The following is a 15,470-nucleotide window of genomic DNA, read 5'->3' as shown; positions in this document are numbered from 1 at the left end:
GGAAAGTTTGAGATGATCAGTAATTGCCTATTTATCCAGGTCTCTTTTTAAATGGGATGCCCATTTGTACAGATCTCATCATACACTCAATTCCTCTTTAAAGTCATTGGTGAATCTACCACCTTTTCAGGTAGTGCATTCGAGATTACAGCAACTTGTGTAACTTTTATTTCTTACTATTAAGCATTAAATTTCATCTTGCCATGTGATCTACCCATGTCATCCTGAAGACAGCTATTGTCCTCCTGTTTATTACATTTCAAAGTTATTATAGGTGCAGGTTTTTATATGCATCAAAAGGAAATGTGTCCTTAATACTGACCATTGAGAAATAACATAGAAGCATAGAAAATAGGAACGGGAGGAGGCCAGTTGGCTCTTCAAGCCTGCTCCACCATTCATTATGATCATCCAACTCAATAGCCTAGACCCGCTTTCCCCCCATATCCTTTGATCCCCTTCACCCCAAATGCTATATCTTTTTTTAAATTTAGAGTACCCAATTACTTTTTTCAAATTAAGAGGCAATTTAGTGTGGCCAATCCACCTAGCCTGCAGATCTTTGGGTTGTGGAGGCGAAACCCACGTAAAAACAGGGAGAATGTGCAAACTCCACACGGGCAGTGTCCCAGAGCTGGGATTGAACCTGGTACCTTGGCGCCGTGAGGCAGCAGGGCTAACTCACTGCGCCACTAAGTGCTACATCTAACTGCCTCTTGAAAACATACAATGTTTTGGCCTCAAACTACTTCCTGTAGTAACGAATTCCACAGGCTCACCACTGTCTGGGTGAAGAAATTTCTCTGTTCTAAATGCATTATCTGGTGAAAACCAACTGTTCATCTTTACTCTCTGCTGTCACTCTCTTGGTCAATTTTATATCCATGTCCTCATCCATGTTACTGCTAATCGCTGGTATTTTCTTTCTTGAGAATATTGATTCTTTCTGACATATAGATTCATGGGTAACAGGAACATGCCAATACCTTACCCAGGTAGCGAGTCGTCATATGAGGATCATGGATGGTCCATGTCATTTGACTATGGAGGACAATGCAGCTGAACCAATTGTGTCCTCACTGAACATCCAGACATAGGCACTTCCCAACAGAGTATCCTGAATACAGATCATAGCAGGATCTCTGGATAATTTTATTCCCTCCGTAGCCTGTGGCAGCAAGGCGAACTGTGCAAATCCTATATCCTGAGAAACCCAAAGTATTTCATCCCAGCACACGCTGTACACCAATTTTGATTTCTAACTTCCAAAAAATAAACATATTTTTCAAAGTTCTAACCTTTCCCCTCTCAAGGAAGGCCAGATGATTGAATATATAAATTTAGGTTACGCTCCATGAAAAGACAGGTGTAATATAGAACGTCTTTCAAGCACCCAATGATCATTTGCTTTAAATCTCAACTTCAATATGAATATATCAGTGAATAACAATCCAACCATCTAATACCTCACAGCTATTATTCTGCTGAGTTTCTGTAAATTTCCTTCTCATTGCTAATTTCAACAATGACAAATGGTTAACTGGGTTATAGGAGAAAGTAGGTGGAAACGCTCACCAGAAAGTCTTTTGTGAGACTTATTACTGCTTTTAGTGCCATTTTGGTGCTTCTTGTCTACCGCAGGAGACACTATTGCTTTCCCATTCAGAATCTTCTCAGGTGAAGGTGGCACAGGCTTTGATGTTGTTGATGCCAAAGCAGATTTAACCAGCGCTGCAGAAGATATGGAGGATGAAGAGGCAGAGGAGGCGGTGGAGGTGGTAGTGGTGGTGGAACTCATTTTAACATTGGCACCATCTGCTTTCACCAAGTTAGGGATCTTCTCAAGGCTGACTACTGGGACAGGAACACTGCAAGAAAAAGTCCCACAAGTTAGAACTGGTCCATGCTACAGCCTTCTGTTAACCCTTTCAGCAGCACAAACAGAAAATTACATTTATAGGTGAACAATTTGCTCTAGGCTCTATTTGTCCAATATTTTGAATACAATAGCTGCATTCAATTTTTAACTGAATGATACAATTTTACATCTTCATATTTTGTGGATGAAATGGATGCATCAAGAGTTTAAGCAAAACGAAGGGCAGGGTATAAAATCTTCTCCAATTTAATAATAATCAACAAAATAATTGAGACACAATCTCAGAAGCACTTGAAATTTTGTAGTTCTGAGTCCTTCCAGACAAGGCTGAAATAGCACAGTACATGCTTTCTGGTGCTGTTGAGTTTGATCTCAAAAACCTGACTGGAACAACAATTAACATACTCTTAATTATCTTTTTTTTAAATTATTTTTGTAAATTTAGAGTACCCCAATTATTTTTTTCATAATTAAGGGGCACTTTAGCGTGGCCAATCCACCTACCCTGCACATCCCGGGGCCGGGGTCGAACCCAGGTCCTCAGTGCTGTGAGGCAGCTGTGCTATCCACCTTACTCTTAATTATCTTTATGCATACACAATTGGGTTAAATATTTCAAGACATTTTTAAAATAGCTGCATATCAAAGTGAACAGGATTGATAGAATATTCAAATTGCACTGTTATAAATAAATTGTGTTCATCCCCCCCAATGGTTCAACTGGACAGTTCACTTTTGTATTGTGATATTGAACAGTAGGTAAATTGTCATAGTCCCAGATGACCTTAGGCTGCTTTCCCCTTTGGTAGGGAGAGCTGACTGGTGGTTATTTAACCGGAGGATCACAACACCTCAGGCGAGGGGCAAGGTTGAGAAGGCGGGCCTTCATGAATAACCTCAGCCAGTACGGGAATTGTTGGCCTCGCTCGGCATCACAAACCTGTCGTCCAACCAAGTGAGCTAAACAGTATTGATGAGGCAATCTTTGGTGAAACAGAAAATTCAGAGTGCAATGGTGATATTATAAGCAGCCTCAACATTCCCTGGGCTGGTTTAAAGAGATGGAAGAAGTGGGGTAGAAATTACTGGTCAGGGTTTCCATTGCTGATTTCAGTCATTCCTGTTACAGCTATACATTACTGAATCCAGCTCAGCTGGACTGGTTTCCATGGCTCAACCTCCTCTCGACACTCACTGTCCAATCTTATTCCTGAGGAATGATCGATGTAGTGAGTAAGAACAGTATTGTCTCCACCATCAATACAGAGCAAAGATATGGACATGAAAAAGTAGATCTTGTGGCAAACGTCAGTTTTCTAAAAAAAATAATGTCCTTCAAAGTTCAGAATTACTAATCAGCATCTTCACAAGGCAATAAAATGAGTTGACACAGAATTGGAGTCAAGATGGTGTTGCAAACTGAATTAATGACGTAAAATTCCTACCACTGGTCACTGAAAATGCAGCATACTAAAGGATGGCAGACACCACTGAACTCCTTAACAATTGCAGTAAAGAAGCAGACACTTTCTCCCAAATTGGCATAAAGCAAACATAAACATACAGTAGAGATATTACATGATCTGGTAGTCAGAGAACTGAAAAAGCTTGCCTGAATGTTTCAGTGGAAAATGTTGGTACCTGCAGCTAAAGTCAAACATTCATTCTGTATGGAGGTGGAGAGGGACCCACAATAAAATCTGACTGCTGGCTGCAAGTTAAACTGACTTTATCCTATATAATGATGAGACTGGTGTGACTGAACGTACTGATGGCGGCTTACAAAGGTCTGCCCTCGACTCCAGCTTACATTGAAACTAATATTTGTGTTCAGATATAGAAAACCCCATTGCCGTTACTTTCCTGGATACAGACATTCTCCAGCATTAGAAAAAGTCCATTGAGACCAGCAACCTAAAAGCAGGGTAACGGACCGGTTACCTGCTGCCTGAGAAAAGGGTACCCCAGTGGCAACCAGCATTATTTACCTTCGCCTCAGCTCATCAATTAATTTATGTTATTATTGGCAAAGCTTCGGCGAGAGGCAGTGCTATCATGCAGTTGTTACAAAATAGCAAGTTTTAGACGAGCAGGGCTCTGAGAAAAAGCAGCTCGTCACTAAACGAGGGAATGATGGTTTTGTTGGTGGCACTTATAGGAGATGACCAGATTGAAATATGTCCCTAGGTGCAGCTACATCATATCTACATTCCATCAAAACCAGACATAGTCAAGGATTCAAGGAAAAATGTTAGATCAAAATAAACAGACAAATAAAATAAAAGAACACTTAAAAAGAAAAAACAATTGACGAAACGCTCAAATATCTATCATTTTGTAGATTTGTAATACGAAAGACTTGCATTTATAGAGCACATTTCTCAACCACTGCATGTCTCAAGTGTTTAATCAATGAAGTAATTTTGAGGTGTAGTCACTGTTATAATGTAGAAATATGGCAGCCAAACTGTGTACAGCAAACCTCTACAAGAAGCAGTGTGTTAATAATAGAGTAATCTGTTTTTTGTGATGTTGATTGAGGGATAAATATTGGCCGGGACACTGGGGATAACTCCCCTGCTTTTCTTCAAAATAGTGCCATGGGACCTTTTACATCCATCTGAGCGGGCAGATGGGACCTTGGTTTAAAGTCCCAGCCAAAGTGAAGTTTCAGCCTTGACATTTATTTTTTAAATTTAGAGTATCCAATTCATATTTTCCAATTAAGGGACAATTTAGTGTGGCCAATCCACCTACCCTGCACATCTTTGGGTTGTGGGGGCGAAACCCATGCAAACACGGGGAGAATGCGCAAACTCCACACGGTCAGTGACCCAGAGCCGGGATCGAATCTGGGACCTCAGCGCCATGAGGCAGCAATGCTGCCCCTAGCCTTGAAATTTATGCTCAGGCCATTTACTTGAACCCAGAAGAAACTCTGTGACAAACCCAGATTCCTGTGACTCAAGAGGCAAGAGTGTGACAAACTGAGCCATGGCGACCTGTAACTCTACCAATTTAAAATGCACTGAAAAACTCTCTATCTATGAACATAGCGAGACCAGTCAAGAAGGATCATCACTACCTTCTCAAGAGATAGGCAATAAATGCCAGTCTTGCCAGTGATGTCCATAATTCCCAGAATTAATTTTAAAAAACCACTAGGTAGCCACTGGATGTTCAATGCACTCATCTATATTGGTGTGGCATCCTTTGATTTTTGCCCTGAATCAAACTCACTGGTTCCTTATCTTCAACTTCACTATGACAATTTGGTGCTATTGCTCTCGCCCCACTCTGACTTGATTTCCTAACCATCCTGGCTGATCCCCTGAAATCATCACCATGGTAGTTTCTCTCCTGCACTACTCCCCTCTGTGACCATCAGCAATAGTAAGGCATAAAAAAAACAATACACTGGGCCTCAATTCTCGAGTGAGATAATTGAAGAGCAGAGTGAGAATATATTGTACTTGTGCAGAACCTTGATTAGACCATATTTGGGAGTGCGGTGAACAGTTCTGGTTTACATACCATAAAAAGAGATATAGAGAGTGAAAAATAGAGGGCGCGATTCTCCGCTCCCGCGACTAAGTGCCCACGCCGTCGTGAACGCCGTCGGGTTTCACGACGGCGCGAAATGGCCCTGATCGCGATCAATTCAGGGCCCGAAAATGGGCGAGGAGCGGGGCCGCGAGGAACTAAGGGGGGGGGGCGTGGCACGAAAGCAGAGTCATAAGCGTGCGACGCCCGAATGATGCGGCGCTGCGCCATAAATGGCACGATCCGCGCACGGAAGGACCCAGGAGGAGGAGAGATGGCTGAGCCCCGAAGAGCCGCACCGAGGTTCCGGGACCACGGACCTGGACACCCTCCTCGATGAGGTTGATAACCGAAGGGACACCCTCTGCCCAAGACGTGGGCATCGCCAGCCGTCCAGCTCGGTGAGGTGCGGTTGGCGAGAAGTTGGCACCGCTGTGAGTGCTGTGGGGCACCCCCCCCCCCCCCCCCCCATTCCGGGGAGCCGTGTCGGAAGAAGCTGCACGACCTCACTCGGGCTGCCAGGGTAAGTGCCATGAGGGTGCCCTCAGGTCACAACCAACCCCCCTCCCGAGCACTAGGGGGGTGGGGGGGGAAGTGGGGTGGGGTTCGGTTCAGGGTGCACAATGTTGTACTCGACCCACATGAGCACCGGGACCCCCCCTGGCTCCAACTATCTCCCTACCCAGCATTAATATATCCTATATCTGCACGCCCTGATGATACCTGCCTAAATGTGATGCTTTTATCCAACACCACCCTCCAGGACAAGGCAGCTCACAACCAACGTGAGCGCATGAGAACCGGAGGGGTTCGCCTGTGCTGCACCCACTAAACGTTCACGAGCAGAGGGAATCCGCCACCCGGGAGGTCGCGACATGCCAGGTCGGAGGCGCAGAAGCAAGTTAGACAACCCTGCATGTCCTCACCCCCCCACCCCCAACCCATCATCGCCCCCTCACACTCTGGCCACGACAACCCCGATCCCCTCCCCCCCTCACACTCATGCCACTGCACCCCTGATCTCCTCCCCCCTCACACACTGCCCCACCACCACCATACACCCGGCCCAGCGTGTCTAATGTACCCCGTATTGTTGTGTTCCCCAGGGCCAGCCGCCGAACGTCCAGGGTCGTCTCGGCCAAGACACAGCCGACCATCTCCAACCTCATGCCAGAGGGTGGCAGTCGGTCGGACAGGAGGGCCATCCTCTCAGTATGGGATGCTGGACGGGGACGCACATACGACGGACAGAGACAATACTGAGGGGCACAGGGCGGACAGTGATGATGACGCACAGAGAACGGCCACACAGTACACGGAATCACCTGGAAGACAACATGACATGGGTCGCATGCACCTTGCGCCGGGCCATGAGGGGGACCAGTACACACCAGACTTCCTAACGGACGATGACCTCGAGCTAGCGGCTCTGCCGTCTCCCACACCATCCACCATCGCAGAGGCACTCACCTCGGTTGGGCAGATAAGCGATGAGGCTCCCGGGTCACGGTCTGTGGTGCGCACCACACAGCCGAGCCGGTACAGCAGGTGAAGTTTGGAGCAGCCCAGGCCCAGCAAACAGCTGCTGCCCAGACGGTTCCCGGGTTCCTGGATGTGCTTGACCCATCCGGACAACCAATGCATGTGGACACCGAGGGACTGAATAACGGGATGAGGGCCATCTTCCTGGACCTGCACACGCAGTTGGAGGAGTCCATTCGCGTCCAGGAGCAGGGAGTGGTGCCGCTCATCGCAGCCACCCAGGCCGACACCGCACGGGTGGCGTCCGCGGTGGAGGCAATTGGTGAAACGGCTGCGGCCATTGGTCAGGTTCTGCAAGGCGTGGCCCAGGAGAGGGCTGCCCTCTCACAGGCAGCCATGTGCCAGAGCCAACACGACATTGCCGCTGCTCTCCGGGCCCTGGCCAAGTCTCACCATGCCATGGCCCGGTCCCAGCAGGCGATGGCACAGTCTCAGCAGTCAGTCGCGGAGAGCATAGACTGCCTGGAGCACGTGATGGATGGCGTAGCGCCCTCACGGTTGAGATAGCACAGTCCCTGGCAGGAATGTCGCACTCCCTGGGCTCCGTCTCTGCGAACATTCGGACCGTGGTCGATACCGCTGCAGGCCTCCAGGACTGGCAGCGCCAGGTGTCGGTGGTGCGACGGGGCATGTCTCCGATCGCACCTCCGTCCCACAGTGAAGCTCGGGGGCCACCGGGCTCCCCGAGGGAGGGAGGGGTTCTGGGGCCCGTCCCGGTACCTCCAGCAAGGGACGTCCCGGCACACTTGACCTCCCCCCGTTCCGTCCCTGGCGCATCTGGTGGGCATCGGGCAGGACAGGGTGGCACCACGCCATCCAGCACGCCCGCCGAGCAGCCTGGCCCATCAAAGCCGGGCCGCCACAGGAAACGCGTGCCGACGGGGAGCTATTTTGCAGGGCGCGATTCTCAGCAGTCCGCCTCCACTCCTGCTGTACCATCTGGGACGACACCTAGACGTAGTGGTAGGGCCCGTAAAGCAAAGAAGTTTGGAACATAATAATTTGGCACGGGTGCAGGGCACAGTTTAGTTGTGGGGGGTAGGGCACCTGTATGTGAATGTCATTATTAAACTCACTGTTGCACTTAACTTGTAAGACTCTGTGCTATGTCCGGTGCCAGGGGGCTCGTGAGGGTGACCGAGTGGTGCTGTGGTTAACGAGCGGCTCAACGTCGTTGCCGGATGTGGTGTCCCTTTGCCCCCTGCCTCCCAAAATCAGACACCGTAGTCCTCGGCACTCCGACGCCAGCTACCCCATACGGGCACGTGATGAAATGTCCGTTACGAAGGCTGTGACCACCAGAGTGTATGGTTCAGCTATAGCCATGAATCAGGCCTTGGCTGGCGAATCTGAGCACACAGCTCATCGCAGAGCGGGCTGTCATCATTCAACATGGCACTGATCACAACCGCTTACACAATCATCAATGTTGTGCAATCCCGTAGTGCCGCAGTGGTAAGGTGATGTGGAATTTGTGCCGTGAACGCGGTGCGGGGGTGCGGATGGGGGGGGTGGTGAGTGCTGTGTGGTGCCCGTGTGCAGAACTGACGGTGCAAGTGGCAGTGTTCAGCGAATCCCTCCCCCACGGTGCATGAACCATGCGGCCACCAACGCGTCGCGTGCCCGCTGTCCTCGACGGTGCCGTCGTGCAGCTTCCTGGACGTAACCAGCACCCAGGCAGTGTCTGTGTCCTGCGCCACTCCCCCCACCCTGATGCACGCCATCCTCCTCCTCCTCCCCTTCGTTTGCGTTAGCTCTGGTGCCGTCGGGTCCTCCCTCCGGCTCCTCCACCAGGGCATCTCCCCTCTGCATGGCAATGTTGTGCAGCGCACAGCAGACCACAACAATGCAACCGACCCTGTCGGGCCGGTACTGCAGGGCCCCTCCGGAGAGGTCCCGGCATCTGAATCGCATCTTCAGCAGGCTGCTCCACCACACCCCTGGTTGCTGCATGGGTTTTGTTGTATAGGCTCTCCGTGTTGGTCTGAGGCCTCCGTATTGGCGTCAACAGCCATGAACTCAACGGTTAGCCCCTGTCGCCCAGCAACCAGCCCCTCAGCCAGGGGGGGCATCCATCGAACATTGCGGGGATGAACGACTGTGCCAGAATGTAGGTGTCATGCACACTCCCGGAGTACCTTGCACACACGTGCATGATCTTCATGTGGGGGTTGCACACCACCTGAATGTTCATGGAGTATGCGCCCTTCCTGTTCATGAACACTTCCCTGTCTTCTGCAGGTGGGCGCATGGGGACGTGCACACCATTAGTGGCAGCACGGTAGCCTTGTGGATAGCACAATTGCTTCACAGCTCCAGGGTCCCAGGTTCGATTCTGGCTTGGGTCACTGTCTGTGCGGAGTCTGCACATCCTCCCAGTGTGTGCGTGGGTTTCCTCCGGGTGCTCCGGTTTCCTCCCACAGTCCAAAGATGTGCGGGTTAGGTGGATTGGCCATGATAAATTTCCCTTAGTGTCCAAAATTGCCCTTAGTGTTGGGTGGGGTTACTGGGTTATGGGGCTAGGGTGGCGGTATTGACCTTGGGTAGGGTGCTCTTTCCAAGAGCCGGTGCAGACTCGATGGGCCAAATGGCCTCCTTCTGCACTGTGAATTCTATGAAAAAATTCTATGATGACACCCTGGACCATCGGTATCCCGGCCACCTTGGCGAATCCACGTGCCCGTGCTTCCTGCTGTGCTCGGTCCTCGGGGAATTTAATGTACCTGTCCGCGATGGCGTACAAGGCGTTGTTCACGGCCCTGATGCACCTGTGGACCGATACCTGTGATATCCCGGATATGTCCCCGCTCGGCGCCTGGAAGGATCCGGTAGCGTAAACGATTAGGGACTTGACGGAGACTGGTATAGCGTGTCCTCCACCCGTTCCAAGTGGCGCGAGGTGCGCCACGAGGTGGCATATATGTGCGACCGTCTCCCTGCTGAACCGTAGTCTCCTCCTCCATGTAATGTCCGGTAGGGCCTCGAACGACATGCTGTCACGGTACACCGTAGGCCTTGCTGGACGCCTGTGGCGCCCTGGCACCACCACCAGTGGATCCTCCTCCTCCTCTCGCCTCCCCACCCCCCCCAAAGCACTTCGATATCAGTGCCCACTTCCTGTGCATTCCTCGCCGTCGGGGGTCAATGTTCCCCCTCGGCATCCTCCTGGACATTCCGGGCCTGAGCACCTGCGGCCTGCGAGGCGACGATGGGCCATTCTGCGGCCATTCCCTCTGCTGCAGCAGCAACCGCTGCATCTGCAGTCACTGTGGGCCGTCTGAGTCTACGCTGCCGGGTGGCAAACTCCAGAGCTGCGGCTCCAACCACGGCAGTGAACATCGCTGTCTGGTTGGCATACATGGTGACCTGCAGGAGGGTGGTGGGGGGCAGAGAAACAACATGTTACATGGAGGTTCTTCCACACCTCGCCAGCCGGGTTGCATGGGATACCTGTGTGCCCCGGAGGCCTGGTCGCGCTGCAGATATGCAGTCAGCCTAACACCTGGTCACGGTCTGCGTCCAACGGTCAGTTCACACCGTCCTCCTCACCAGTGTGCCAGTCGCCTGTGCCCATCAGCCACACGACAACCTGCGGCCGTGTCCTCGTCACCGTCCTGCCATATCAGGGCGGCTGACATGTGGCATCCGGGGATGGACGACACCCTCCCCTCCCTCCCTCACCCCCCTCCCCTCCCTCCCTCACTCCCCTCCCTCCCTCACCCCCCTCCACTCCCTCCCATCTCCACACTCTCCCTCCCCCTCCACACTCTCCCTCAACCCCCCTCCCACCTCCACTCCCTCCCTCACCCTCCTCCCACCTCCACTCCCTCCCACCTCCACTCCCTCCCACCTTCACTCCCTCCCTCACCCCCCCACCTCCACTCCCTCCCTCACCCTCCCCTCCCACCTCCACTCCCTCCGTCACCCCCTCCCACCTCCATTCCCTCACTCACCCCCCATCCCACCTCCATTCCCTCCCTCACCCCCCCATCCCACCTCCACTCCCTCCCGCACCCCCTCCCCCTCCACACTCTCCCTCAGCCCTCCACACTCTCCCTCCCCCTCCACACTCTCCCTCCCCCCTCCACACTCTCCCTCCCCCTCCACACTCTCCCTCCCCCCTCCACACTCTCCCTCCCCCCTCCACACTCTCCCTCCCCCCTCCACACTCTCCCTCCCCCCTCCACACTCTCCCTCCCCCCTCCACACTCTCCCTCCCCCCTCCACACTCTCCCTCCCCCCCCACACTCTCCCTCCCCCCTCCACACTCTCCCTCCCCCCTCCACACTCTCCCTCCCCCCTCCACACTCTCCCTCCCCCCTCCACACTCTCCCTGCCCCCTCCACACTCTCCCTGCCCCCTCCACACTCTCCCTACCCCCTCCACACTCTCCCTACCCCCTCCACACTCTCCCTACCCCCTCCACACTCTCCCTACCCCACACTCTCCCTCACACCCCCTCCCACCCCCCACGTTGGCCTCAGCGTTCTCGGGGAAGCTGACCCGGTCTGCAAGAGCTCCGGATCAGTCCGCTCACCTCCTCACTGCTCAGCGTCAGCAGCACGACTGGCTGACGACTTTATTTACCAGGTGTGAATGGCGATGGCGTGAACTGGGGTCACGCCGTCGGGACTTCGGCCCATCCGGGCCGGGGAATAGCGGGGGTAGTGGAGAATCGCCATTTTGGGTGTCTTGTGCAATTCTCTGGCCTGCGCCGCGCAGGACTCGACGGGGCCGATCTCGCCGCTTGGGTGAATCGCGGGAGGGCGTCGGACCGGCGTCGCGTGGAAAAATGGCGCGCCAGGCGATTCTCCCAACCTGCACGGCATTGGAGAATCGCGCCCAGATTTACTCAAAACAATACTAGAACTGAAGATCAGGAAACATTGAACCAGTTGGAGATCTTTTCACGAGGAAAGAGAAAACAGAGGGATGTCCTGATAAAGGTTTTTAAAACAATGAAATGATTTGATGGGGTGGATGGATCCATTTCCACTTTTGGAGGAGGAATCAGAAATATGAAATAGTCACTAACAAATCCAGTAGAGAATTCAGGAGATACCTCTTTAACTAGAGAGTGGTTAGAATGCAGAATTCACTACCACAAGGAGCAGCTGAGGTGACAAGCAGAAATGCATTTAAGGGGTTTGATAAACGGACGAGGAGGAAAAAGAATTGAGGGATAGGTTGACGAGGCTAGATGAAGAAGGATTGGAGTAGGCTAGTGTGAATTATAATAACACTGCTGCCTCGCGGCGCTGAGGACCCGGAGTCGATCCCGGCCCCGGGTCACTGTCCATGTGGAGTTTGCACATTCTCCCAGTGTCTGCGTGGGTCTCACCCCCAAAGCCAAAAGATGTGCACGGTAGATGGATTGGCCATGCTAAATTGCCACTTAATTGGGGGGAAAAAAAGAATTGGGTACTCTAAATTAAAAAAAGGTGAATCATAACAACAGCATGGACCTGTTACAGTCAAACGGACGGTTTCTGTGCTGTTAATACATTCTTATTCTGTATAGCTGATCCTCTTACTGTTCCTGTTCCATCATTCTCCTCCTCCCTCCATTCCATTCCTCCTGCTTTTTCTAACCCTCCCTTCTGCTCTTCATCCCTCTCTTTCCTCCCTTGGTTCAAATGGGCTTTTCCTGAATGGCCTTTAAAATGAAAAATCCTACGTCAACTCACCCTCATCACTAATTAATTGTAATCTTTTGACATTACTTAGTGTTGCATCATCATTTCCACTAAAATTCCCAAAATCTTTTACTTCACAACTTCTACTTCAATAACCTCACACTTTTAACATCCCAAATATGGATTTGAACAAAGTGAAACAGAATTGAAGAAATTATATAGTTCACAAAATAACACAAATTAGATTGATGAATTCAACTATCTCTCATTCTTTGGATTAAAATTTGTTTTTTGAAAGCCTCTGCCTGCCCCAAAACTTTAAGGAGAGCATGAAGTGGTTGCAGTTGTTCAAGTCCTATGCTTTATTTTAGTTTAATATTTATCAGATAAATGTCACACTAAGTTGTCTCAGTTCTGTCGAAACAGTCTGAAGGTATTGATTGATTACACCAGTATATTCTTTCTACAACGGTTTCAAGGAAACCAAGCCATTTACACTGGTATGTTTATTGTTTGTCTTCTTTGCTACAGTAAATCTTAGTAAATAGTTGCCAGTGGTATACAACTAAGAAGAAAATTAACAAATATCAAATGGGACTAAAGACCTGGATAAACCTCCACTAATAATAATATGCATAAAAGATTTACATCAAAAAATTATGAATGCTGTCTTAATGAACTCCTTCAAAAAGAGATGAATAAAGTATCCGGAGTAAAAAGAGATTGAGAGAGGTAACCAAATACACCATGGTATTTGTGCTCTTGTGCTGCTAGAACAACAGACATGTATGTAATTGGTCAGGCGTTGAAGAGTGAAGATGTGGGAATCAATGGATTGATTTTCTGGCGTCACGATACAAATTATATAGATGTTTCCCTCAGGTGATTAGGGAAGGTAAAGGTTACTAAAGGTTATATAGGAATAAACTTTTTCAGTCAAATAGTGTTCATCCCTTTGATATTGTTTTAGGTATTTAACTATTTTTACTAGCTATATATCGAAAGTAATAATATTAGATGCAGACTTTCATCCCTAATGAGTAACAAAATCACTACCATTACTTCATTCATACTGTAAGATTATGCTTTACTTCAAAATTGTAGCACATTTGCTGACAAAAGTATCAGTTGAAAGGTTTTTCATATAGTTTGATGTTCTCATTTAGATGGTACAGGAAAGGAAATATGGCACACTGAAGTTTATAAAATGATACAAATTACAGCACAAGGAGGGCCATTGGCCCCGTCATACCTGTGCTGATGCTAGCTCTTCAACCAGAGCTATATCCCTGCTCTTTGCCCATATCCTTTTACAGAATGGGGTTAGGATTAGAAACAGGAAACACCAAAACTTGGTCACAGCCTCTGGAGAATAAAACAAATGCAAACAAGGCAGGAAAATGACAACTTGAACATCAACAGGTCACTAGCTCTGCACCTATTTATCTATTATATATTAAATTTTACATGTAGGACATGCTTCACAGAAAACTCAAATTAAGTACCTGCAGCGCCTGTTATTCCTGTAGTTGATGCTGTGATAGGAATTTTCAACGTTAAATATGGCGTAATGTGTGACAGACAAAAGTTGCTATTTTGTAATTTGCTGCTTTTTTTCCAGTAACTTAAGGTGGAAGCTATTCGGGAAAGTGCCGGACATTAGGAGAGGAGCAAGGAGAGGGATGGAGGAGAATGGAGTAAATCAGATGACTGGAGGTTGTGGATGGGGAAAGACAGTCACTCCCCTCCCCCCCCCCCCCAATCCTCACCCCAAATGCCATTAATGGCTTCTTTCCTTGCTACACCACCCACCACCTAACACCTGAAAGAAAAGACAAAGACAGAAAGATTATCAAAAGGACACATTTAGGAAAGAGAAGCAGCAGAGAGAAAAAGAGAGACGTAGGAGCAGGTGAGGAGAAACAAAGAAAATCAACAACACAAACACTTCAGACAATCATTTGATCTTTACCATCTGGATGGTGAACTAGCACAGCAGATTACCCGTCCGTTATTGAACCCGCTCGACTCATTTCACTGCTTTTATCAGGATATTCACCCTGCAAGATTGCTGCCCAGATGATGAAAATCAAAATTTGTCCTTCGTTCAACACCACAGAGATTGATGAGTTAACAGATTAAAATACTACATCTTTTCTTGCAGAGAACATATTTCAGAAGTCAAACCTTGTTATAGAGGCGTAACACCGGCTCTTTCTAGCTATCGTCTGAAAATGACAAGTACATCTCAGCTTCCATAGATTCATGAACAAACAAGCAAATACATTTTGTGATAGGGTGGAGTTTACTATGATCCGCCACTGGTTCTCTGGCTTTAATACATCTCTGCCCTAACAGCAGAGTTATATTTGTGTACAACACGATACAATGGTTTGGTCAATGTAAAATGAGAGTATCATCAGATTTATTATGAAAAGCACCATGGAAAATGCGCTCCCTATAATTCAAAAAAATACATCGATCGTGCACTTTGTGTTCGTCACATACACACAGTGACTAGTGCAAATTTCAGTGCCATATTTAATTTAAAGAAGAACATCATAAAGAAAGACAATAATTTACAGTTTATGAATAAACTTTCTTAGAATACGCAAGACTGGAGCCACAGGCCAGCAGGTTCTTAATTAATATTAAAATTCAGACTCTGAATCTCTTCTGAATAGTGATTAAACTTGGAATTAATTCAACCCAGTGTTCGCTTAACACTTACAATCGAACAGCAGAATAAATCATTGTATTTCACCTGATGCAATGTTCCGTACTTCTAAAACAGCATATTCCTTTACCATACATCCACTATACTTTCATCAGTCATACATAGGAAATATGTTATGAAGTCTCAATGAAGC

General features: G+C 49.0%; 1 protein-coding gene across 11 annotated transcripts in view; it reads right to left on the bottom strand.

The window, feature by feature from the left end:
- The window catches only part of LOC140396174 (ataxin-7-like protein 1), a 317,394-nt gene that overhangs the window by 74,040 nt on the left and 227,884 nt on the right, over positions 1 to 15,470 (bottom strand). For all 11 annotated transcript variants that reach the window (XM_072484429.1, XM_072484431.1, XM_072484428.1 and 8 more), the window contains one exon: positions 1,576 to 1,868. In XM_072484429.1, the coding sequence (XP_072340530.1) occupies positions 1,576 to 1,868 (293 nt within the window). The remainder of the gene's footprint in view (positions 1 to 1,575; positions 1,869 to 15,470) is intronic.

This window comes from Scyliorhinus torazame, chromosome 19 (assembly GCF_047496885.1).
Source record: "Scyliorhinus torazame isolate Kashiwa2021f chromosome 19, sScyTor2.1, whole genome shotgun sequence".
Taxonomy (NCBI): domain Eukaryota; kingdom Metazoa; phylum Chordata; class Chondrichthyes; order Carcharhiniformes; family Scyliorhinidae; genus Scyliorhinus; species Scyliorhinus torazame.
Note: the sequence above shows the minus strand (reverse complement) of the source record. Positions and strands in the feature narration are given on the sequence as shown.